Here is a 25,721-nt window from a genome sequence, read left to right as displayed (position 1 = left end):
CATGTGAAAAGATATACATGAAAGAGTGGCAACAGTTTACACTTGCAGGAAAACTAAAGGCAATGTAAATATCTACACATACATGTTTAACTAATTTAATAATTTAATTTAAATAATTTTTAACTAATTTAAGACCATGAAAAAACAGGATAAAATAACAGGTAGGAAAGGGGTATACAAAGTGATGTAATACAAGTAGTGCCAATTCTGTCTTCTCATGAAAACACAGGCATGTGTGGAAGTAACTAAGGCGTTCTCTCCGCACTACAGCTAGTGCGCGTGACATCTTCTCCTGACTCTATCTACAGCCGGCTCCTGTCCTCACACACTGGAGCTGGCACCACCGGGATTACTAGGCAGAGCTGCTCTGCGAGGGCCAAGGTTTCTTCTGATACAAAGATGCTGCAGTGACTCTAAGAAAACTCCCTACAGCTAATTTAAAAGTCAGCGTCTCTGCCAATACCAGAGCATCTATAGGTAAGTTCTCAAAGAAAGACTGACAGGCAAGAATGCATTAATTTCAGAACATCAGTACTCTCTGGCCAGACATGTGTTTCTTAGAACAGGCAGCTGCCTGGCACGGAGGCTTATCCTTGTAACTCACACACATGAAGTTAGGATTTAGAGGTCAGCCTAGGCCATGAAGGAAGACAATCTCAAAAAGCCCACAACCAGACAGACAATCAAGTGAGCATTGATAGCAAGAGAAACGAGAATGAATGTGTGATTGCTGAAGAGTGAGAAGAGGAAAAAGAAAGAAGAGGAGGAGAGTCACTGTCTAGGAGGATGACACAAGGCCTACCTCACACTGTCCTACCTGCAAGGACTGCAGACTGCCAGCCATAGGCTAAGGGGACTAAGTCAGTCCTTCAAGAGAAACCTTCTCATATCAGAGAACCACGTGGCCGGTGATAAATAAATTACTCCAGAATTAACTCATAAAACCAGAACTAATTATAAACTACTAGTCAGGATTCATAAGAATGCTAAGTATTATGGCAAATATACACCCAGATAGTAATTCATATATTTTTAACATACAGTTTATTTTTAGCAAAGGTTTTGTGAAATTATCACAGATTAGAATTCTGTAATTCAGTCATTAAAGATCAGGAAAAACCTCCCCTGTAAGGATGAACGGCGCTTTTTGTTAGAGAACACCAAAGACTACCACATGCATCTTCCTGAAGATCAGACGGTGTCACAGAGCATCATGTGCTACAGCACTAGTAGTGCAGAACACGCTTATGGGCATTCTTTCTCATTATATGATATATCAGAGTTAAAGTCTAAATATGAGATACCGGTGTCGCTTATCCTTCGTACCCGCACTCGAGAAGCAGAGGCCGGTAATCTCTGTGAGTTGAAGGCCAGTCTGGTCTACATAGCCAGTTCCAGCCAGCCAGGGCTATATAGCGAGACCCCCCAGCTACGAGGCGGGGGGCAGGCATACATCCCTATATTTCTAATCATATGATTTAGAAAACATGTTTGGTTGTGCTAAAATAGAACACAGCTTCTTTCAGAACCAACATAGTAGAAGACAGGCAGTTTTTATTTTCCTTTCAGTTTTGTTGTTAATCAAAGTACCACAGACAAAAAGATAAAACACAAAAACTGTAAAGACCTTGATTTTCACATCAATTACTATGAACGAAATGTTTCCAAGATACTGTGTGTATGTGTAAGCACACACACGTGTCAGTATTTTAAGATGAGTGACCTCTACCATTCAAATAGGTATTTGTCCTTACAGACTCATTCTGTCAGACAGATCTTGCAGAAAATCACACCAGGTAGTTACACATGGATCCTACTGAGTATATGAAAAAATACCATTAAAAAAATAAGGCAGAGATTCTAAAAAGCTCCAAGAGGTGCTGCAAGACTGCGTAAAAGCCTGCTTCCCCCACTTCCTTATTTATTATTATCAAACCCAGAAACCATTTCTGAGGCAGTTTTCCTTGATCATCATCATCCAGTTCCTGTTGTGACAAATTATTCAGTGTATTCAGCCATTTTAAATGCTGGAGTGTCCGTTACACCTAGACACTGTGAAAACATACTCTATTTCTGTACCTCAAAGCTCTGACAGCTACAATACCCAAAATCGACCCAGTCCTGAAATACCACTCCCTTTCAAAGACACACTCCAAAAGACCACTTCTTTGAATCTTTCCTTTAAACCTGGCATCTGAAAAATAAGCACCCAAAAGAAAACACAAATTCATACATTTTTACCGGAAGTTACCATTTATAGTAGTCATCGTCTAAAGGGCAGTACACTTTCTATGTGTAACAGTGTCTCCAGCCCTGCATTTCTGCTGCAGTCATGGAGAGCACACGCTCTGAAGCACTGAGCACCACAATGCATGAAGCATGCACATGGACCTGAGATGCATTTGCATTACCTCCAGCCTTAGGGCCACCTGCTGAACCGGGCTTCCGTGCGCTGTTGACAGGGTTTCCAGGAGTTTTAGGTGCAGGAACCTTGAAGGCTGAAGCAGCTGATGATGGCCTATTTCCATCCACTGATTCCTCATCGTCAAAGCTTTTATCTGCACAAAGCAAAAGAAAATAAATCCTTAAGGAAGCTTTTTCCATTTTCCAGGAAGACTCAAAATAAATAAAGCTATGGATAAAAATCATTATTTAGGTAAGACACATAATAAGAAAATAAAGATTCTTTGAATAAATATTTATATATTGCTTAACACCACATAAAATAACCTCTGTGATTTAAAATAAAAATACCATATTGTCACATTTCCAACTCAGACATTAAAGGAAACATATTAACTTGAGAGCAGTCAAAGCATCTCTGTTTTTTGCTGCTCATATAAGCATTTTCTGCCAGCCCCTCCCATAGTCAATCCTCTAGCACGCCCTGCCTTATTCCTATACCCAGATTCTGCAACTTACAATCACAGATCCGTTTGCAAATCAGCCGCCTCATTCCTCCGAATTTCCCTCACCCTAGAATAGCTCCTAATAGTTCACATGGCCAAATACAGTAAATTTGATACTAATCAAAGATTCTATCAAAAATAGATAGAAACAACCACAGAACCACCACTGAGGTTTGTGCCGGCATTTTTCTTTCTCTTCCCTGCCCTAGGTGCTGCAACAGCCAATCAGCTGCAAGGTGACATCATCTTATGGCAGCTACTGCCTGATGAAAGGTAAAAAATCTCCATGCATCTAAAAAATCCTCTATACACTTACAATGCATCCTCTATGAAAAATGTAAACGCATTTCATGCTAAAGGTTTATAAATCTAGGTTTGTAGTTTCTTGCGTTCTACCCATGGAAATCCATGTAACTAGGACATTGAGTTTCAGCGATAATTACTGTGCTGGGTGCTACCGCATCAGGAAAGCATGGGAACAGCAGGGCTCACTGCTGTGCATAATTAACTCTGTATGTAACCTCACAATGTGCTGCCTACGGGAGCGACAGAAAGGAAACCAAATATTCTCTTCTCTTAAGTGACTCAGAGGCTCCGGCTGGAATATGCACAGTCACACTGCTGTCCTCTCCTCACACAAGCCCACCAGCCTCCAGTCAACTCCTCCCTCCCCCACTCACAAGAGAGATGCCACGCACTCTGCTGACAAACGGTTTTCTCTAGGACCCTGCACAAACCAACCATGACAAACAAGATGGGTGAGGCAGAGAAGCAGCTTTACCACAGACTTCAGATCAGTACGTGAGAATTTCCCTCCTGTCCTTTCTGTTCTCACTATATAAATGCCCACTCACCCTGAATTCAAGACTCACCACCAGTATAACTATTAGACAGGGACAAAGACGAGACCCCAACAAATTTTAAGACTGTTACTGGGGTAAAAAATGAACAGTCTGAGATCACATTCTATTTCAGCAAATGTTTTGTTAACATCACTTCTGCCCTCCATCCCCAAGCCCCCGATTCTTCCAGTTTAAATACAACATCCTTTTGCCATAACACAGTTAGGAAGCCAGGATGGAGAAATTAAGGAACTTAGAACTTGTGCTTTATATTTATATGTATCTCTCTGTTAAGAATACCAAAACAATTCAGAATAAACTTCTTTTGGTTCACTATTAAACACACACACACACACACACACACACACACACACACACACACACACACACACACACACACGATAGAACAGACACAGAAATCTACAGAAAGTCAGGCACTGAAAGAGGAGGCAGAAGTTCCCATGGAAACCATGTTCTCCTCCTATACACACAAGAACTGAAAAGTCTAAGTGTCCTTAGCATTTAAAAAATTAACTCTTAACAGTTTCGAGCTACTAGGATTAAAAAAAAATAATAACAAAGGTGAGCATACAATTCCAAGAAACAAATAATAAATTTTCACAAACAAATGTATTAGTATAGTCAGCACCCAGCTATAAGGACTGCCTCCGCCTTGGCTCTTATAAGCACTCTCACACCCATCGGTTCTGCATCCCCACAAGACAGTAATGAAGTACAGTGTCTACTGTGGCATCTGGTTCTCGTCACCACAGGTAGATAATCCTGGAAGGTTCAGGCTGTCCCTGGGTTCTCTGGTATGAAGGTATCACGGCTTACTGTGCCCACTCATCCCACTGCTCACAGACATTTTGTTTGCTCAGAGTCTGTACCTATTCTAAAGCTGTGCTCTTAGGAGAAAGTTAAAGGCTTTACAGATTCAGCATTATTACAAGTAGCACACAAACCACAGGCCAAGCATCTCTAAAAAATCTAAAATAGGAACTGTTGGAAACGCAGTGCTTTCTCATGACATAATGCTAAGTTTCAGATGTAAGACCATTTTGTATTTCGAATTGGGGGATTAGGAATGTTCAGCTAAATATAAACGGACTCATGAAAATACTCTAAACACAGAAAGAGGACAAAAATCTGAAAACACTCCTGGTCCCAAGAATTTCAGATAAGAGATGTTCAACATGTAATTTATTATTAATGTATTTATTTGAGACCACAGGAAATCAAAGATGTATTTAATAATACGGTATCTAGAGTATTTAGTAATATACTATAGCAGTGTTCCTCAATATGTGGTATTCAGATAAAAGCTCAGCACTGCTGACACTTGTTAGAGATGGAGTAAATGATGGTTACACTTATTTATTTTATGTATTTGTACCCATGCACCACAGCACTCATATGGAGATCATATTGATCCAAGGGACTGAACTCAGGACATCAGGCTTGCAACTAAAGCCTTTACTTACAGAGCCATCTTGACAGCCCCCAAAATTCAGATTCTCAGGTATGAATCCATTGTAGTACATCAGAAATTGTGAGCATGCAGCCTGATACCCCCCCCCCACTAATAAGATCATCTCCTAACAATCACATTGGTCAACTTCTCTCTTTAATAAACAGGGCCACATGGCAAATATAGGCTTTAAGATCTATACACAAATGTTCTTTAGTGCAATTGCTCAATTATGATATGGGAACAAAGCACCATACAAACTGTAAAGAGTCAATATGGCTTTGTTTTAGTTTCACATAGAAAAACAAGAGATAGCCAGGACTTGCCCATAAGCAACAATTTGCCAATTCCTGTGTCTAGGGTAAAAACCAAATATAAAAAAACTAGGGTAAATGTACACATAAAAGAGAAAAAATTATAGAAACATATCTTTATATAAAGTATGCAAGGATTTAGATATTAAAAAAGATGTAATAGGAAATAATTTATATATTTGTGTAAATATGTGAATTCGACTTCCTGTATGCTGAAGTACCAAGAATCATTTTGCATTTTAAAATAATCTAATATGCATTACTCTTTGAAGCAGTAAACTTCAACGTTGAACTTCTTTTTCATTCCACTGCCCATAACACGAGATCAATTAGGCACAAACAGTCACTGAACACATCTATCTCACTGACCCACTTAGAAAGCGTGAATTTTTAAAAATAATCTCGTTTTGGGGGAGGGTATAACTTGACTTTTTTCTTGTGTTTAAACTGCATCAATAAAGAGACTAGAACTATGGCTGAGCAGTTAAGAACACAGATTGAGGGGCTGGGGACTTAGCTCAGTGGTAGAGCACTTGCCTAGCAAGCGCAAGGCCCTGGGTTCGGTCCCCAGCTCCGAAAAAAAGAAAAAAAAAAAAAAAAAAAAGAACACAGATTGATCTTTAGAAGACCGGGATTCAGTTCCCAGCACTCACGTGAAGGCTAACGGGGGTCTGTAACTTCAGCTACAGGGGGATCTGACACCCTCTTCTGGCATCTTCAGACATTGAGCACATGTGATGCCCAGACACACATGCAGGCAAAACACCCATGCACATAAACTAAAAATAAATCTTAAAAACAAAATAAAAACCACATGGCTGGACAGAGGGCCCTTTAAGTGCTTACTGCTTTTGCACAGGACCACAGTTGAGTTCCTAGTCCCAGCGCTAGGCATTCTCACAACTACCTGTGAGTCTGGCTCCAGAGACTCCCAATAACTCTCCTCCCCTTCACTGAGCTACACTCATGTGCACATGCTACACACAGACATGCACATATACATGTAATTCAAGTAAAAAAAATTTTTAAAAATTACATCAAAACATTCTATTATAGTGTTATTTAATATATAAAAATAAAATAGATTCTAAATCTGCAAGTATTTTCCTTAAATTTAAATGAACTAAAGTGTATGAGCAAAGGCTGCCAGGATGACTTCTGTTGATTGAGATATGTGAAGAGAAGTAAAGCTGGAAAGCCGGACTCTGAAGGTAGACCACATGGGGACAAGTCGGGGGACAAGACAGGGGGACAGACCACATGGGGACAAGTCGGGGGATACGACAGGGGGACAGACCACATGGGGACAAGTCAGGGGACAGGGGGACAGACCACACAGGGATAAGTGGGGGTAAAGACCACAGAGGGACAAGTTAGAGAGGGGGGATAGGCCACACAAGGGCAAGTGTGGGACAGACGACTCAAGCACAACTTGGGGTGGGGGGAGGTGGACCACACAAGCACAAGGCAGAAAGGGAGTAGGTAACATTTATATCAAACCAAGCAGCTCAACGAAGCAATACTAGAGATAAAGACGATAAAGGGGGCAGTTCAACAGGGGGACTAAAAACTGAGTATTTACACACCTAGAAACAGCTTCAAGTACACAAAATAGAAAGCGGAGGCTTAGGAATCAGCTGAGTAGGAGAACAGCTGTAGAGCAGTTGAAGGTCCTAGGTCTGATTCCCTGTACTAGAAACAAACAAAACACTAACACTTCATGAAAGGGAAGTCTTCAAAAACAAGAGAGAAGAGAACAATCAGTTTTTACCTACTACCAATAAGGTTTCACATTCTCTTACCATAAAGGAGTTTACGAACTAATTCTCACAAATCCTCAAATTAAACCTGTTTTTACAATCAATGTAGAGGTTATGAGTGTTCTGGGTCTCCACCCATGTACCTTCTACCTAGTGCTTCTCTACATCTCGGTCAAACCTCCATGTCTTTGTTTCTCTGTCACCTTGATGAAGTTTTCTCTGGGTGCTAACTGTAAACTCCGAACATCCTAAGAGATACTATAGCTGTTCTTCTGGTTCCTATTGTTGCTGTTGAGCTGCCCTTCCCAGTGCAGCTCACGACCAGAAGGCAGGACCATACCGTTTGCTGGTAGGACCACTACTGTGTAGCGTCAACACGTGCAGCAATGTCTAGACAAGCGTCTGCTTTCAGTCTCTAACGAAAGTATTACTAAGGTTTTTGAGGAACTATTCCAGAGGCAAACAACTGCACTCACTTGATAAGACTCCTGGTTTTTAAAAATCTTAACAGCAAACAATGTTTGACAACAAGAGAACACAGACTAGATAGAATGAGCCCATCAAAGCTTCTACGATACTGTCTGGTAAAAGGAGCAGGTGAAAACCATGTGACACGCAGGTAAAACTCAGTACACCAAAGGAGAACTCATAAGATATGGGGAGCCACAAGTCAGTGCTAATTCTCCTATGTCTATTTTTCTTTTTCCAAACTTTTTTCAAAAGAGAACCAATCACTCAGGGACATGGCTCTGTGAGTCAAGTGCATGCTATGTGCGTGTAGGCCCTAAATTCTAATCCCTAGTACCCACAGGAAACTGGGTGAAGTGACATATACATATAAACAAAACATATACATCCATCAGCCCAGTGCTCCTACAGGAGCTGGCCTGGCCTATGTAGCAGGCAAAGATGAAGAGATCCTGTTTCACACAACGAGGAAGGAAAGGACTGAAGCCCAAGACTGTTTTCCACTCCCATGCCCACATGGGCTCATTAGCATATGCTCACACACCCTACACCATCAGCAGTAGCACCACCATCACACAGAAGCAAAGGATACCTAAATGAATAAAAGTGGTGGAGGGGTAAGTAAGAGGGGAGAGGGAAAGGGGCAGAAAGAGACAAGAAATGAATCAAATCAAATGCTTCTGTGGGCTGTAAGAGCAAACACAAAGTTCCTAGGAGCAGCCCAAAGGTGCTAGAGGAGAACTAACATCCGAGCAGGATGAAGAAGCTGCTTGATGGAAAAGGGAACAAGATGGAGAATAGGAAAAATCGACACAGATGAAGGAAAGGAGATGAAGAAGAGATGGAAACCGAGGGGGAAACAAGACATCACAGCAAGAACAAGTGTAAACAATTAACATGACCAGGTGTGCTTAAAAGCTGCATTTCTAGAGGAGACAGAAAGGCATGTTTTCCTACAAGGAAAACTGTAGGGAGCGGAGGACTATTTAAAAAGATATCTGTCAGTTAAGCAGAACTTCTACAGATAAAAACATAGTAGCCAAAACTTAAATTCAGGAAACAGGGCTAACCGGAGACGTGACACAACTCAAGGGATAATTAGTAAGACAAGTCAGAAGACCCTGTCTGGTACATATGAAGTAGGCCTTCCAGTGTTTACAGACTGGGAAAGAACATGTGACCACAAAAAGCAAATGAAAACCATGGCGGCCAGCAGCTTCGTCCGCACACCAGTGTTTCACAGAGGTTGAGGCAGAAAGCTGACGTTAAAAAGGGCTGAGTGCGGGACACACTTGCTGAGCAGGTGTGGTGCTGCCTACATGACAAGGACTGAAAAGGGAAGAGAAGGAAATGGGCCATATCAACACAGATGGAGGAGGAAGGGTGACAGGAACAGACAGGTGGTGAGGTCAAGGGAGAGGCCATGGAGCAATTACTGAGAAGTGAGGGGACTGAAAGAGCTCTGCAGTGTGGGATCTGGTTCCATACATTTTCGAAGTTTTGAATTAATTTTTTAAATGTCAATTCTCTAGTTAGAAGAAGCTCTTCATACAATTTATTATATTTAGATGCATTCATAAATAAGCAACACTAGTTTGTGTTTTATTATTCAAATGAGAGAAAAAGGATGAACAGACTAGAAATAGCAATAAAGTTTTATTTCTCAAAAAAATCTGGTACACACTGTGGCAAGGCATGAACATTTCTCACAGCCAGAGGGTGAGTGTATGGAAGTGTGTGCTGTGTGCATGACTCTGCTATGGTCACTATGCTGTGTGCATGACTCTGCTATGGTCACTATGCTGTGTGCATGACTCTGCTATGGCCACTATGCTGTGTGCATGACTCTGCTATGGCCACTATGCTGTGTGCATGACTCTGCTATGGTCACTATGCTGTGTGCATGACTCTGCTATGGCCACTATGCTGTGTGCATGACTCTGCTATGGTCACTATGCTGTGTGCATGACTCTGCTATGGCCACTATGCTGTGTGCATGACTCTGCTATGGTCACTATGCTGTGTGCATGACTCTGCTATGGCCACTATGCTGTGTGCATGACTCTGCTATGGCCACTATGCTGTGTGCATGACTCTGCTACGGCCACTCTGCTGCATAATAAAATAATTTTAAAAGTAAAAAAAAAAAAACTATCCTCCTAAATTCCTAGAAGGTGTCACAAAAAGTTTATCTGGCACATGCAAACTACTTCAACCAAAGGGCAAGAAAAGTGAACAGTTTAGTTTAATATGTATTAGACTGTCTGTATGGCCTGAATAAGACTTAGCAAAACAATAAACTGAATTGTTGTTCTGATTTGGTCCAGGCATAAAGAGAAAGCGATGTAGACAGAAGAGGGAAAAGACAAGGAAGAGATGGACTCCAGGGGAAATGGAGGAAACCAGACAAAAGGAAAACATGGGAGAGGGAGGAAGGACGAACAGCAGCAGAGGAGAAAAGCAGAGCACTGACAGAAGGAGCCCAGGCTCCCTCTGCCACCTTCAAAGGCATGTGCAGAGGCAGGAGCGCACTGCTCTGCTGGGCTGTCAGCCCACTCCTAGGTCCAGAGCTAAGAAAGCTCTGAAACGCAGGCTTTGTTTGGGCTTTTCATTTTCACTAATGAAACTCAATTATTTTAGGTCACGTAGGAAAACTTAAATTTCCTGTCTAGAGGGAGCAGGTTCAGCCGGTCTTTCAGATGTGTTCCTTCAATGTTACTGAGAGTTATATGGGTCCAACAAACATTTTCAGGCTGTTAAACCATGTTTGGCATTGGGATAAAAAGACAGCCATGTGATTTTTCACTTCTTAAAATCAACATAATAAAAAGCTTAGTTAACTAGAGAATAGGTGAAGGCTTATTGCTTTTCAATTTTCAGAGACATTGTCTCACTATGTAGACTAAACTAGCCTATAAACAAAACTGGAATCAAATCATAGATATCTACCTGCCTCTCCGTCAAAAATAAATTTCTCCTATCTATCTATCTATCTATCCACCCTTCATCCATCTATCTATCCATCCATCCATCCATCCACCCATCCATCCATCCATCCATCTTGATTTTTTTGAGACAGAGTCTCTCTGTGTAGCCCTGGCTATCCTAGAACTCACTCTATGGACTAGGCTGGCCTTGAACTCAGATCTGCCAACCTCTGACTCCTAAGTGCTGGGATTAAAGGCATGTGCCATCACCACCAGGCTCAGAATGAGTTTTTTAACGGTCAAATTTAGATCAGAAACCAGTTCTGAAATTACTGGTGAGATCATTACCAGTCAGGCTAGACAGTACTAAACGCATGACACATAAAATTGTTTTTTGCATTTTTCTTTTCTTTTACATTCTTTATTTACATTTCAAATGTTATCCCCTTTCCGGGTTTCCCCTCGGAAACCCCCCATTCCATCCCCCAAACCCCTGCCTTCATGAGTGTGCTCCCCGACCCAGCCACCCAGTCCCTCCTGCCTCCCCAACCTGGCATTCCCCTACACTGAGGCATCGAGCCTTCAAGGACCAAGGGCCTCTCTTCCCATTGATGCCCAACAAGAATAAAACTGATTTCAAAGTTTTGCTTTGAATTAGGTAAAAAGGTAAACACAAATGTATTATGTATGAATTTGGATCGACCTTCAAGTTTAGACATTTAATAGACATGTAAAGAAAACATTCTATATGAAAACAGGGCATTTGGTTCTTGTAGCATTTAAAACTGACAGCAACGGGAATGGTGAATACTTCACAAACATAAGCAACCTTAAAAAACAAAAACAAAAACAAAAAACCCACAAAATTTGGATCTAAATTTAACACAAACCAGTGCTTAAAGACATGTTTCTTCAGTATTAGATGTTTTAAAATCCTTTATACAAATGCTCAGTTTTACTAATGAATATTTTCGGTATACTGATATAAATAGTTTCTAACTGTTTAATTGTTATTCAATAGGAAGTAAAGGAGGGCTGTTCCTGAGCATAAAGCACTGGTCAATGGGCTGCTTTTATTTCTCTGCTTTCCTTTTATTGGCAAAATATATCCTGTGATGGGGCTGGAGAGATGACTCAGCAGTTATGAGCCCTGGCCCTACTACTAGGGGACCAGGATTCCATTCCCAACACCCACAGGGCACCTCACAACCATCTGTAATTCCAGTTCCAAGGGATCTAATGCCTTCTTCTGGCCTCTGCAGATACTACATGCACACAGTGCAGATGTACACGTGCAGGCAACACATAGGCAGGCGCGCGCGCACACACACACACACACACACACACACACACACACACACACACACACACACACACCCCTCCTGTGCTACTTGCTATATTTTCCTTAGTTTTTCCAGAATCAGAGATTTTTAAAGGTAAACATCTGGGATAACATCATAGCAATGTGGTTCCATCATTCACGACAACTCATCTGGAAGAACTTTCTGGAACACTGACTCTGCTTACACCACACAGAGTTGTTGGACACAGTATCATATCTCCTGAAATTCTGTTCTTGTGTCTTTAAGGATTCAATATGGAATTATCAAGACTCAGAGTCCTTGACCTAAGTCTTCCAGACATTTCAGCTGCTGCCCAGGGTGACCATGTTTGTCTTTTAATTTCATTTGGTGGCAAAATCTAAACTAACCTAAACCCAGCTTATGGCAAAACATAGTTAAACAACACGTGTCTATTTATTCTTTGTTCTTTTATTTTACTCTGTGTAAATCTGCACACATTGACAAAAGTTAACAGCATGTGTGATTACAGGGGCCCGACTGCCTTATGCCTGAAAGGACTTATTACACAGCATATCAAATATGAACAACAGGTACCCCCAAGGTTTCACCATGTATACTCGACTGGTCTCAAATTTATAATCTTCCTGCCTCCATGTGCCATATCCTGGAATCACAGGTGTATGCAATGACACCAATTTTCCCAGGATTTTTTTTTTCTTTTTTCTTTTTTTCGGAGCTGGGGACCGAACCCAGGGCCTTGCGCTTGCTAGGCAAGCATTCTACCACTGAGTTAAATCCCCAACCCCTTTCCCAGGATTTTTTAAACTTTAATCAAACCCATACATACACACACTATACTTTTTCTTAAAACTGAGGGCAGGCCATAATTTCGAATGTTTTTTAAACTTCCTCCTTTATGCTTAGTACAATAATGTACTCCAAAGTAACTATATCTAATATATAAAACATAAAAATTATTCCATTTCATAGGGCAAACGAGCAAAACAAAAAAGTACATAGGTCTCACAGTATTAATTTTTTGTGGGTTTTCTTCAGTAAAACAACTAGTTCAAAAAGAACTCTTGGGCTGGAGAGATGGCTCAGTGGTTAAGAGCACCGACTGCTCTTCCCGAGGTCCTGAGTTCAATTCCCAGCAACCACATGGTGGCTCACAACCATCTGTAAAGAGATCCGATGCCCTCTTCTGGTGTGTCTGAAGACAGCTGCAGTGTACTTATATATAATAAATGAATAAATCTTAAAAAAAAAAAAAGAACTCTCAATCCCAGGAATTTACATACCAGAAACACACTCTACTTCCTATTAATTAGTTTCTTACATCGAAGCTCCTCTTTCACTTGATACTATATTCTTCTTATTCTAATAAAACGACAAGCAGTAGGACTTTGGATTTCGGGCTGTTGCACTCTTAGATGGCCAGTGAGGGTCACTGAGCATGATCCTTTCTGACGGTGAATTATCAAGAGGGTTAGTAGACTGCTGCACTATATAATTACACTACTCATGTCAAAGGAAACTCACAGGATGCTCTATGGCCTCTCCTTTGTCCCCACAGGGTTCCCCGCTAAGTCTTTGCATAGGTAATTCCTGTCTAAACCAACCACTGTGTGTCTAAGTCTCCTCTGCACTCCACAGCTTCTCTGAAGTGTCTCACCCATTTTCCAGGTTAAGTATCCTCAAAATGTTCCCAAATTTCCAGTACCCACTTCTGGCCTAGTAAGCTACTCTGACCTGACCCTGAGGAAATCGTCTCCTATTTGAGGTGTCAAAGGCACCTCTAGTTTCACACAGATGATTCTACCAACACTACTTCGAAGTCTTCCCATACCAATGTGATAAATGACATCACTATCTCTGCTACTCAAGTTCAAACCGTGGACTTACAGCCTACGCAGTCGACCATGCCCACATTGACCATCCACCAACAATTCTTGCCCTATATAACTCCCAGCAGTATGGGAAGCCCACCCACTGCTCCCTGCTGCTGCTGCTGCTGCTGCTGCTGCTGCTGCTGCTACTCTAAGGCTGGATTGGCACCACCTGTCTACAGCACTGGGGCAGCCTCTTCACTCATCAGTTTATGTTCTTGACCTCCTTCAAAGCCACAAGGCAGACCAGTGTGATCCCCACAAAGAACTGGAATCAGAGGATATTAAAAGGATAAACACGGGGCTGGGGATTTAGCTCAGTGGTAGAGCGCTTACCTAGGAAGCGCAAGGCCCTGGGTTCGGTCCCCAGCTCCGAAAAAAAGAACCAAAAAAAAAAAGGATAAACACAAATATAAAGGAAGGATCTGCTTGATAACTAGATATACAAAGACAACGAGATATTATATGTCTTCTGGCCGAAATCCAAATCTGGATCTGACGACACACGTCCTACCAACGGAGGACCAAACGTTCAAATATATGAGCATATGGGGACTGTTTTCATTCAAACTAGTCACACAAAACAGCACCACTGAAAAATCGATATCAACAAAACAAAACGCTCAAATCAGACTTGATTTTGATCAAGCCATTCAAAGTGGTTTCAATTTTCAGGAAATACAACAGATACAGATCCAGGTGATGGTACAGCCTGTAATCACAGCACTTAGGAGCAGGAGAAGGAGCCAGAGGATCAGGACTTCAAGGTCATCCTCAACTAAAAGAGACTACAAAAGGCCAGATACAGACGAACAAAGACAAAACAAAACAACCAAGCAAAGCACTAATACAGTGCAGTCTCCAAGCTGCAGTATGGAGAATGCTCACCTGAGAGATGTTAAACAAATGTCACAAAAAGACCAACTCTCCTGCTGATAAGAGATGTAGCAGCCAACAACAGTGGGAAGCCTAGCTTGAATCCTAGTGTAAAACACGCTGAAAAGAGGAGTTATAAAGCCACTGAGATTTGAAAACTTACACTGTAAAAATTATAGCTTAAATCACTTTATTTTCAAAATCCATGCACCAGAACCCAGTACTGTAAGCAGAGTGTAAGAGCAAACATGTGAATTAAGGGCAGATTATGTGAGGTAAGCCCTAAAGACAGTCGGTACACGCTTACAAGAGCCTGTAAGAGGGACGGTTAACTCCTGGGAAGAACACTGCAAAGCTGCAACGTGGATTCTTTTTTCCCCTGACCCCTAAACACAGTCTTGCTATCAAGTCCAGGCTGGACTTGCATTTGTGACGATCATCCTGTCCCCACCTCTATGTGTTGGGATTACTTCTTTGTGTCCAGCTACAAATCAGAATCCCATTTTTATGCTACAGCATAAAAATTATTTACCTTTCAGAATTACAGAAGTGACAGTGCCTAGGCCAGAAATAAATACTAGGAGCCACTGAAAACTGATGGAAAGGCTTCAGTATTAAAACCTTCAACTCAGAAGGTCCACACCTACATGTGGTATACACATAAGCTTCCACAAGTGAGTAGGGTGTACGGATACTTAGACACACAGATACAGACAGACACAGACAGACAGTCAGTCTCAGAAAAAAGGAACTACTGAAAAGGAAAATGAAAGGTTTTGGAACCATTTAAACTTTCATTTGCCAAATTTAAAGGTTTGGATGACAAAATGAAGAATGTTTCTCAGGATGCACAGTAAAGAGAAAGTTGGAAGGAAGCACATTAAAGACACCGAGGAACAACCCAGTAAGTCCAACAAATAACTAACAACTGCTGTGTGAGGAGAGGCAGAAGCAAAGAAAGGGGAGAAACACCATTAAAAAATTAACCCCAGAGGGGTTGGGGAGGACACTCAGTGGAAAACTATTTTCTGTACGAGCACGAAAGCCTGAGTACAAATCTCCTGGACCCACGCAGAGCTGGGCACGGTGGCGGTTCTGTAACCCCAGGGAAGAAGGACTACCTCTGGAGTTCACAGTCAGCCTACCCTGGGAACTAGTGGGTTCTAGGTCTGGTGAGAGACAAGTAAGGTAGAGAGCAACTGAGAAAGACACTCACCAGGGAGTAACCTCTGGTCCTGTCACCAAAGTGTGCACTCACGCACTCACACACAAGTACAACATACATACACATACACACATATAACAACACACTGCTTCCAGGGACCAAAATAATAAGTCTTTAGAAATAAAATTTAGCAAAACAAGCAAACAACATCAAATCAGTTAACTTGCGCAACCATGGTAACACATGTCTCTAAGTCTAGCATTCAGGGTGCAGAGGCAGGCGGGTCTCTGAGCTTGAGGGCAATCTGGTCTACAGAGTCGGGTTCCAGGACAGCCAGGGCTACACAGAGAAACTCTGACTCAAAACAACAACAACAAAAATTTTAATTAGAAGTGGGAGTTCTAATAATTCTAAGCTGTAACTGAACAATTTAAAATATTTTTAAAGTCTTTGCTAGCTTTTTTTCCCCTTTGAATAATAAACGGAAGGTTTTCTTTAAAGATTTAAGACCTTCCATAACTCAAGCAAGCAAGAGACAATCACAATTCGGACCATTCCTGGCATTAATAAAGTAACATGTCATAAAATATACCAAGATAAATAGTAAACAAGGTTCGTAAAAGTCAGAAATCTGTCATAAATGTTCAAGCCAATAATTGTTAGGATCATCAAACCACATCATTCTACAAGTACAAAGAAGATATGTAAACCTTTAAAGAGTACAGTTCATTACCAACATCAGTTTTGAAAATGCTTGTTACTCAGAGAAGTGCAGGCCGACAGGAACCGGATGTAGATCTCTCCTGAGAGACAGCAAATACAGAGGCGAATGCCAGCAGCAAACCACTGAACTGAGAACGGAACCCCCGTTGAAGGAATCAGAGAAAGGACTGGAAGAGCTTGAAGGGGCTCGAGACCCCCTATGAACAACAATGCCAACCAACCAGAGCTTCCAGGGACTAAGCCACTACCTAAAGACTATACATGGACTGACCCTGGGCTCCAACCTCATAGGTAGCAATGAATAGTCTAGTAAGAGCACCAGTGGAAGGGGAAGCCCTGGGTCCTGCTAAGACTGAACCCCCAGTGAACGTGATTGTTGGGGGGAAGGCGGTAATGGGGGGAGGATGGGGAGGGGAACACCCACATAGAAGGGGAGGGGGAGGGGTTAGGGGGATGTTGACCCGGAAACCGGGAAAGGGAATAACAATCGAAATGTAAATAAGAAATACTCAAGTTAATAAAGAAAAAAAGGAAAAAAGAAAAAAAGAAAAAAAAAGAAAATGCTTGCTACTGCCAACAGGTAAAAGGTAAAAGACTGCCTCAGGAAGTCTGTGATGTGTTTAAAGGCACCTCACAGAGCTGCAGCACAAGCTGGCTGGCTGGTGAGGGCCAGCATGGCTACTTTTAGGGTACTTTATTTTAGCCACTGGCTACTTACTGTCTTCTGCCTTATGTTGACGCTAATACTGCTTTTTTAGGGCCTGGGTAGAATAGAAAAGCCCATCAGCAGAGTAGGGACTGTGACTATGTCAAGTGGCCATCAGCCTCTTGTGGCTTCTGAACACTCCCTGAAACATCATCTCTTCTAGACTGTTCGGTGTAGCACTGGCTTTCCTGATTCTCAGGAACATCCATTCTTTTGCTCCTTGTAATTTACTTTCTCTCCATACATTTATTTTTTTTTATCCTATCATTGATTTTAGTAGAAAATTATATCAGCAGGTGAAAAAGCAGGATTCTCTTCTGTGATTTATATCATATAATCCTAATGTGTCATAAAACATGTTTAAGAGCAAGGAAGAAGGATCTTTTCAGCATTAGTTTCCTGCTAGTGTTCTATTCCTCTTAAACTAAATTTTAAATGAGTTAGAAGTGATCCTAGAAGGAAGAGGATCTCACAGAAGGGTGACCCCTTAAAAATAGGTTTTTTCTCTTGAAAAAAAGATAGGATCTCACTAGGTGAGTTAGAACTCACTATATAAACCAAGCTGGCCTTGAAATCACAAAGCATCTTCCTCCTGAGTGCAGAGGTAGTTTGCCACCATGCCTGCCCCACTTGTGTATATTCTTAAAATATTAATTTTTTGATAGACTATATTGAAATGTTTAAAATTTAGGAAAAATCTACTTATTACAAAACCTTATTTCTTTCCAGTCACTCTGCAGGAACAACAAAAGGCCAAATTCCTTTCTCATGCGTCTGTGGCCCAGTGCAGGCGTTAGTACCACATAATAATCCTACAGGTTTTAAATTTAACCCTCTCTGATTTGACTGCCAAGAGCATAATATTACACAATTACTCAAATGTTTAGTTTTATGCCTTGGAATTAAGAATGAAACAACTTAAGTTAAAAACGTCCAAAATCTACCCTTAAGAATTCACCAAGCAGTAAGTTGTTCCAGGACCTCATAAATCTGAGTTGACCTTAAAATGAAACCACCAATGACACAACTGGAATACCTAAAGATCAACCATAAACAAATAAAAAGTCAAATGATTTGGTCAAAGATGCCACAAGGTGCAATTAGGGAGAGGGCTGAGTGGGTTAGTGCTTACGGCACAAACACTAACACTCAGCACCCACAAAACAGCTGAGCTTGGTGCACAGCAAACAGCGTCTAAAGCTTCACTCCCATCCCTGGAAGGCTGCACCACAGGGACTTGCTGGCCAGTCAGCCTAGCTGACACAGTGAAGTCCAGGCCGACTGAGAAATGCTGTCTTAGAAAATACACAAGAGCAATGGAGAAAGACACTAACCTCTGGCCTTCGCATGCACCTGTATAAGACCAAATAAATAAAGCAAGCTAAAAGGCAACTCACAGAACGAATGACCAAACACACACACACACACACACACACACACACACACACACACACACACACACACACAGGAAGATGACTAGGGTTACCAGAAAGCAGGTATGTTTGATAGTGTCTGAGACACTTTTCACTGATATGATTGGCAAATTGTTTAAACAATTAATAATAGCAAGCACTGAACTGAAAAGAATGTTGGCTAGTAGGTATTACTGTTGGAATGTATATAATAAAGTATTTTTGGAGTATTGTTATAGCTAACACAATTTAAAGCAAGATTTTTGGTTCTAAAATGCCACTTACAAAGTATTTTGGAAAAAAAAAATGCATGTCTCTGTATTCACATAAACAGCCCAAGCAAAAGTGTCTTTCCCAGAACAACTTAAGTTATACATGGCAAAGGATGTAAACTCTCACTGAAGGTAAAACTGTTAGACTGCATCTGTCCAGCGGAAGACGATGCAACAGTTTACACAGAGGAGGCAGAGTAACACTGACACATATGACTTATAACACTTCATATGCTGAGCAGAGAGAGCAAATTTTGAAAATATACTCAGAATGACTGCTTTCAAGGGACGTGCCTCAGTAGTAAAATGACTGCCCAGAGTGAGGGAGGCCTCAGGTTCCATTCCCACAGTCCCCACTGCTAAGGCAAATAAGCAACAAACCACACACAGTCTGTGTGAAGGTTCATATGTTAAAGCATGTAAGAGGCAGAATTCACTGCATAAACAAGTTTACAGAACTTTTCGTAATATGACCATCATTTCAATTTTAAAAAGATGATATTTACACACTAAGTTCATAGTTAAAATGTTTACATGCGCAAATAGGCAGAGCAATGAGACCGTGCACGATGTTCGCACATTCAAACTGCACGTGAGAGACTCAGCACACTGGGCAGCCACACCGACGCTAACTATTCGTCCTGACTGCTACACACATGCCCTTCTTGACTGTTCAGACTTTTTAAAAAGGTATATTTTAACCCAACAAAAGCCTTACTATTTTAAGAAAGAGAATTAGTTGAAAACTTTACAAGAGGTCATTACTTTGAATGAAAAACAAAAGTTAATACATTGCTAACCTGTCTGAATGTATGTATTATTTGGAAAGTAAAAACCAAGTAAACATGCATGAGTAGCTAAAACACTTTGCTATTAAAAAAATAAAGTGAAACCTAGATACGGTTCAAAGCAAATCCAACATTTAGTTGCCTAAAAATTAAACATTTTTGTTATTTTCTTTTCCTTATATTTTTGGTTGTGAGCCTAGCCTTTAACGGCTGAGCCATCTCTCCAGCCCGTTATTTTCTTTTCCTAAGAAACTTGGAAATGCTCTTAAGTACGTAAGAAATTAATTTACTGTTTTTTACTTTAATTAATAAAGTATATCTAACTTATTTATAATGTCATATAAAAGTTACCTAAATTCTAAAAAAATCACTCATAACAATGTGTAATACAAAATTTATGATGATATTTCTATTTAAATGTACATAAATACTTTAAACGACTATCAATAACAGCAACTTGGTAAGTTTGCAACCTATTCCTAATACTGTCAAGAGGACCAACTCTCGTTGGGCAGAGGTCATAATCTAATCATAGGAAGACTGACACTACTAAGACATAAAATCTACAAATCCAAGCAAGGAGTCCTGAATAATAACCTAGACACACACAGACACACAGATACACAAACATACACAGATACACAAACATACACACACACACACACACACACACACACACACACACACACACACACACCAGAAAAAGAAAAAGGCAAAACACTGTAAAACCTCACACTGTCTGTACACATCTCTGACATTGATGTCACTGTGGAACAGATCTCTAGGCATCTTAATATAAGGGTAGTGACAAGGAAAAGCTCGAACACTCAGTGTTCTGAAGGACAATAGCAGATGCATTTGTGGCTCTCGATTCAGCCCAGTTTGCTCTCTCTCAGAATCTGGAACAGATCTTTAAGCAGGTCTTAGTTTCTGTGAAATGGAAACACTGAATATCTGTGTAGTTCACTGGTCATTTGTGTCCAAGGAGACAATGTACATAAAGTATATGAAAGTGCCTCTGAAAAGTATAAAACACTGTCCAAATAGGTGTTTTTAAGATTGCCCTTACCAAAACACCAACAAAGGCAATTTGTGATCAAATTATGTCCTATATAAATTTCTTAAAGGCTGTTTACTAAAGACACTGACAAACCATGAGCATACTAATTAGTATAGTATCCATGGCAAGCCATTTTGCTTCTCTAAGTATTTTATTACCACAGAATTGAAATTCTGTCAAATACAACAGGAAATATCAAGCTAGATAATCAAACCTCCGTGCCTAAATCTGCCACTGCTCCAAAGGCCATGTCCCCCTCCAGGGCTTCTGGGCACATTTCATGACACTATCCGTCCACTATCCTTCATGACCCAATACCAAAGACTGAGGAAGCCGTGTTTGGGTTGCAAGGCAAATTCCACCTTATATTTGCCAGACCCCACACTGACACATCAAGTGAAAAAGACACCCAAGAAAAGCCCATATACAGCAAAAATACACACAAACACGTACATGTCCTTCATTCTTAGGGGAAAATAGATTTCTTACACAGCAAACGATCATCACCTTAAAGCGAAGTGTATAACACAGCACAGCAAGAAAAATAAATCATACTCACCATCTCCCATAGCCATTCAGATGGTCCAGGGAGCTCTCTCAAACCGAAAGGTCAAATATCACAGCAAAATAAGTGTAGCTTAGTGCCTGCGCCACTGGGCTCGGCCTGCAGCCTACAGGCACCGGGAGCACTGTGTGACCCAGGCCGCGCTGCAGCTCTGCACCGCAATAGCCAACAGCTGCTACTCCACTTCAAAATAAAAGTCTGGGGTCTTGCTGAAAACCCTCGTTTTTTCAGCGGACCTTAGCAGGGCTTGATCAAAATTACTCTTTAGCTGCACATATGCTGTTAGATACACGTTGTGATATTTCTCCTTGTAATGGATGCCTGAAATTTAATCTAAGAAAAGCTCTGAAAGCCAATAAATGTCATCCCACTCGGGGACTTTTAATGCAATCATCAAAACACAAGGCATGTGTTCAGCAATCGTTTTCTGCTTCCCTAAAGATATCCATGAAATCAGTAGCAGTCACATGATCTGATGGCTTAGATGGTTTGCACCTTTTAAAAAAGGTTTTCATCCTTTGGTCATTACCTTTTAATATTTACAACAGAAGCCGCTACAAGTGCACAGACAGGAAGAGCCCAGTTTCCATGATTAACTGTTCTCATTATGCAGGAAGCATTCTGGCTGCTGTAAACAAATCACGTCAAAGACAGCCCATCAAAGGCAGCTCTGTGCACGGACAGTAGGGCCACACGGAACAAAGCTTGCTTCTGGTGAAGACAGAACCAGGCAGTGCGCAGCTGCAGGGGAGCTAAGCACCCACTACCCAGGCTGCAGAGCCATCGCCACATTATGAAGCTCTGAGAAGGCCTTGGGGCTCACGGCCACAGAGACATGTTCTTAAATCAACCTAAGAAAAGAGCTTCTCTGCTCGCTACCAAAGAGCATGCTATGAATATACACAAAACTGGACTGCACGTTACGGTGCAAACTGCCGTAAGCTGACTACCACGGTGATTTTAAAGTCTAAGTCCTAGGCTTTCCTTTACTGTCAGCCTCTGAGGTAAATAATTCTCTTCCTGGCAGTTGTCTCAGAGAACCTGGAAATCACTCTACTGTGATTATAAGTCAAACTGTACTTGATCCTAAGCACTTCAGACAGAACAGTGTTTTCACGATGAAGGAAAAGGAAACAGCTGCAGCCAACAGCAAGCTTAGTGTTCACATCTGTCAGGTACTAGGAGATGGTCTAGAAAGCTCCATGTCGGCACCAGATCCTTCACAATCACAGAGCACCCCAATTTGTCATCTTTTCCTCTTGGGCTGGTGTTGGTGCGCCTTCCAGACACAATACATTTACTTTTCTTTTTTTTTTTTTTTTCTTTTTCTTTTTATTTTTTTCGGAGCTGGGGATCGAACCCAGGGCTTTGTGCTTGCTAGGCAAGGGCTCTACCACTGAGCTAAATCCCCAACCCCTACATTTACTTTTCATTCCACTTTCCTTCTAATCGTAAACTTAATTCCTTTATACTCAGGGACTCTGCCAATTTGTTTTTTGTAACATGAAAATTAAAGTCCAGCTTCTTAAAATCCCCAGAAAAAAACAAATGTGCATTTCTCATTATTTCCTAAACCAAACCATATATGTTCAAGTCTGATGATATTATTTAGTGTTCTTGACTCTGACCGACTAGTTCTTTTAAAACTAAAGTCAAAGAACATAATCAGAGCCTCAGTCAAGAGCACTGCAACGGCAATCATGAAAGAAGCCAAAGGGAAACAAAGAATAATGTGTAGCCATACAGCAGGACATAAGAGCAACAAAAGCAGGCTTCTCTCAACAGGCAAGCCAAGAAGACAGTGTGACGCCATGTCACCCCATGTATATGTCCCTTTCTAGACCAAAATCCTTCATGGCTCCGACCTCTAGGAACCTATCAAAAGTTCTCTTGGCCTATGGGACATTCGACACATGGTTCTGCTCATTGTCTGACACTACAAACACTGTCTCCTCTCCCTGACTGGGCTCCAGGAAGCCAAGGTCTTTCTTTGTTCTTCAAATAATCAAGACCTGCTCACCTCTGAGCTTTCATAGTCATTATTTCTTCTAGCAAAGTGTTTTCCTGACTATTCCTTGACTAGTTATTCAAAGCTATCAAGTTTCAACTGAAATATGACACTTCTTGAGAGAAGCTGACTTAACATCACTGAATTACTTATAATTTCAGTATTCTATTTTCTTCACACAATGACTGCTCAGACGATGACTCTTTACATCAACCCCCTGGGTTTCTTGCTTATACTTCTCGTCACAAACACTCTAAGTCATTATACTGCAAGACCTGCTATTCCATTATAGAAGTCACAGACAAAGACACTGTCTGCCATACCAGTTTCTGGTCACACACTACCATGTGGAACAGATTTATAACTCATGTTATCTCTGAAAACCCCAAGATAATACCCCTTGGGTAGGGACACCACGTGAGAAGAAGAGGTGGCATCCTATTGTGCCAAAGACCCACTTCCCCACATCTCACAGTGGGCGTTTATTTTGTCCTAAAGAGTTTCTGATCTCAGTAATTTTACTTTGAATATGTGATTTAGAAAAAAAAAAGCAAAGAGTGGAAAACTTTGTGGGACAAAAAAATGTAGAGAAATAAAAGCTGAATTAACTTTTACTAAATTACTTTTTTCTATAAACTATTGGTCTTCCCAGTATGGCCTATAAAATTATTTTCATTGCTCAATTAACAACTGTTTAGCACTACTGAGGACTGAACTGACAGCTCTGTAGCTCTGTATACAGGGGAATATTCTGAGCTCTAGCCCCAGCCCCCAGCTTGCATTTCCCAGACAAGCCCTTACCTTGAGCCCTGCTCCCTCAGCCCCACAAGGTGCTGAGCTGTCAGCCTGCTCCAGCAGTTGGGGGTATATATAAGATGAAGCAGAGTTGAAATCTTTACACAAGTTTTTTTTTTTTTTTTTTTTTTTTTTTGGTTCTTTTTTTCGGAGCTGGGGACAGAACCTAGGGCCTTGCGCTTCCTAGGCAAGCGCTCTACCACTGAGCTAAATCCCCAGCCCCTAAATATAGATTTTTTAAACAGAAGATACACCTGAAAGCACGGGAGTGGACTTCTCCAAGAGTCACCAAGTCACCAACACACACACACACACACACACACACACACACACACACACACACACACACACACACTATTCAAGTATCCTGAGTTAAAGTAAAATGCATCACAATTTTTCTCACTATAAGTGGAAATATTTTTTTTCATTTAATGATTTCCCAATTAGCAGCAGGGTTATTTAGGAAAAATGTAAATCTCGTGAACAAGGAATACCTGTATCTTCCCCACTGCTAACTGTTACCACACTGTGTATGTTTGACACCAAACATAAGTCTCCTACAGTGGTTCAAGGAAGCACTAAAGGAGACCTAAAGTATTGACAGTAAAGGTGGAAAAACCAAGCAAGCAGGACGTATCAGAGGTAGAAACAATGGATTAGTGAGAAGGGATAATCAAGTCACACTGAATCTTGGAGACAACTGACTGAAAGGACTGGAACTGGGGAGGAGACAGGTTAAGAAGAGAACAGAGTTAGGACTGAGCACATGTCTATAGTTTTAAAACGTGTGAGGTACTAGGCTGGCCAGGGCCACGTGAGATGCAATAAGGGATGGTGGAGGAGTGGGTGGGAGGGGAAGAGGGAGGTACCAGGGGTTGTTTTTGGACATGATAAAGCTAAAATGCAAACAGCAATGTCATGCAGACCACATGCCTCCAAAAGCAAAATATAAAGAAGAATAAACAGTGACAACTACACTCGGGGGTCGTCAGCACAGAACCTGCTAGTCTTTGGCCTGGCCTAGGCTAGGTCAGTGAGGGAGGGGGCAATCAGGAGGGAAAAGGAGAAGGGGAGAGAGACAGACAGACAGACTGAGATTCATTCATTTATTTACTCATTTAAATTTATTTTTTTATACTATGTATATGTGTTCCTCAGTGGGGATTTACAAGTGCAGTGTCCAAGGAGTCCTGAAGAGGGGGTGAGATCCAGTCTAGATTCTAGAGTCTAGAACTTGAGTCACAGGTGGTTAGTAAGACACCTGATAGAGATGATGAGCATCAAGTTCAGGTCCTCTGGAATAGCAGCAAGTAATCCTTAATTACTAAGCCTTCGCTCCAGACTCTAGATCCAGTTAACAAGTTTTCTTAACAAGTGTAAGTCCACCTAGAATTTATCAGTGAATTTAAAAATTCAAATAAGAAAGCTGTCTTTTTGTTTATTTTTGAGATGACGTTTTAGATAGCT

At 41.2% G+C, this 25,721-nt stretch overlaps 1 protein-coding gene across 50 annotated transcripts in view; it reads right to left on the bottom strand.

Moving 5' to 3' along the window:
• The window catches only part of Clasp2 (cytoplasmic linker associated protein 2), a 181,493-nt gene that overhangs the window by 105,235 nt on the left and 50,537 nt on the right, over nt 1-25,721 (bottom strand). For 29 of the 50 annotated variants that reach the window (XM_087560097.1, XM_087560099.1, XM_087560105.1 and 26 more), the window contains exon 8: nt 2,412-2,558. In XM_087560097.1, coding sequence (XP_087416223.1) covers nt 2,412-2,558 — 147 coding nt within the window. Of the gene's footprint in view, nt 1-2,411; nt 2,559-2,922; nt 3,112-21,445; nt 21,582-25,721 lie in introns of those variants that run through there. The other 21 variants (XM_087560128.1, XM_087560132.1, XM_087560135.1 and 18 more) reach the window with 3 other exon arrangements.

The sequence above is a fragment of the Rattus norvegicus genome, chromosome 8 (genome assembly GCF_021556685.1).
Source record: "Rattus norvegicus strain SHRSP/BbbUtx chromosome 8, alternate assembly SHRSP_T2T, whole genome shotgun sequence".
In the NCBI taxonomy this organism is placed as follows: domain Eukaryota; kingdom Metazoa; phylum Chordata; class Mammalia; order Rodentia; family Muridae; genus Rattus; species Rattus norvegicus.
The sequence above is the reverse complement of the archived record's forward strand: the minus strand, read 5'-3'. Positions and strand labels throughout refer to the sequence as shown.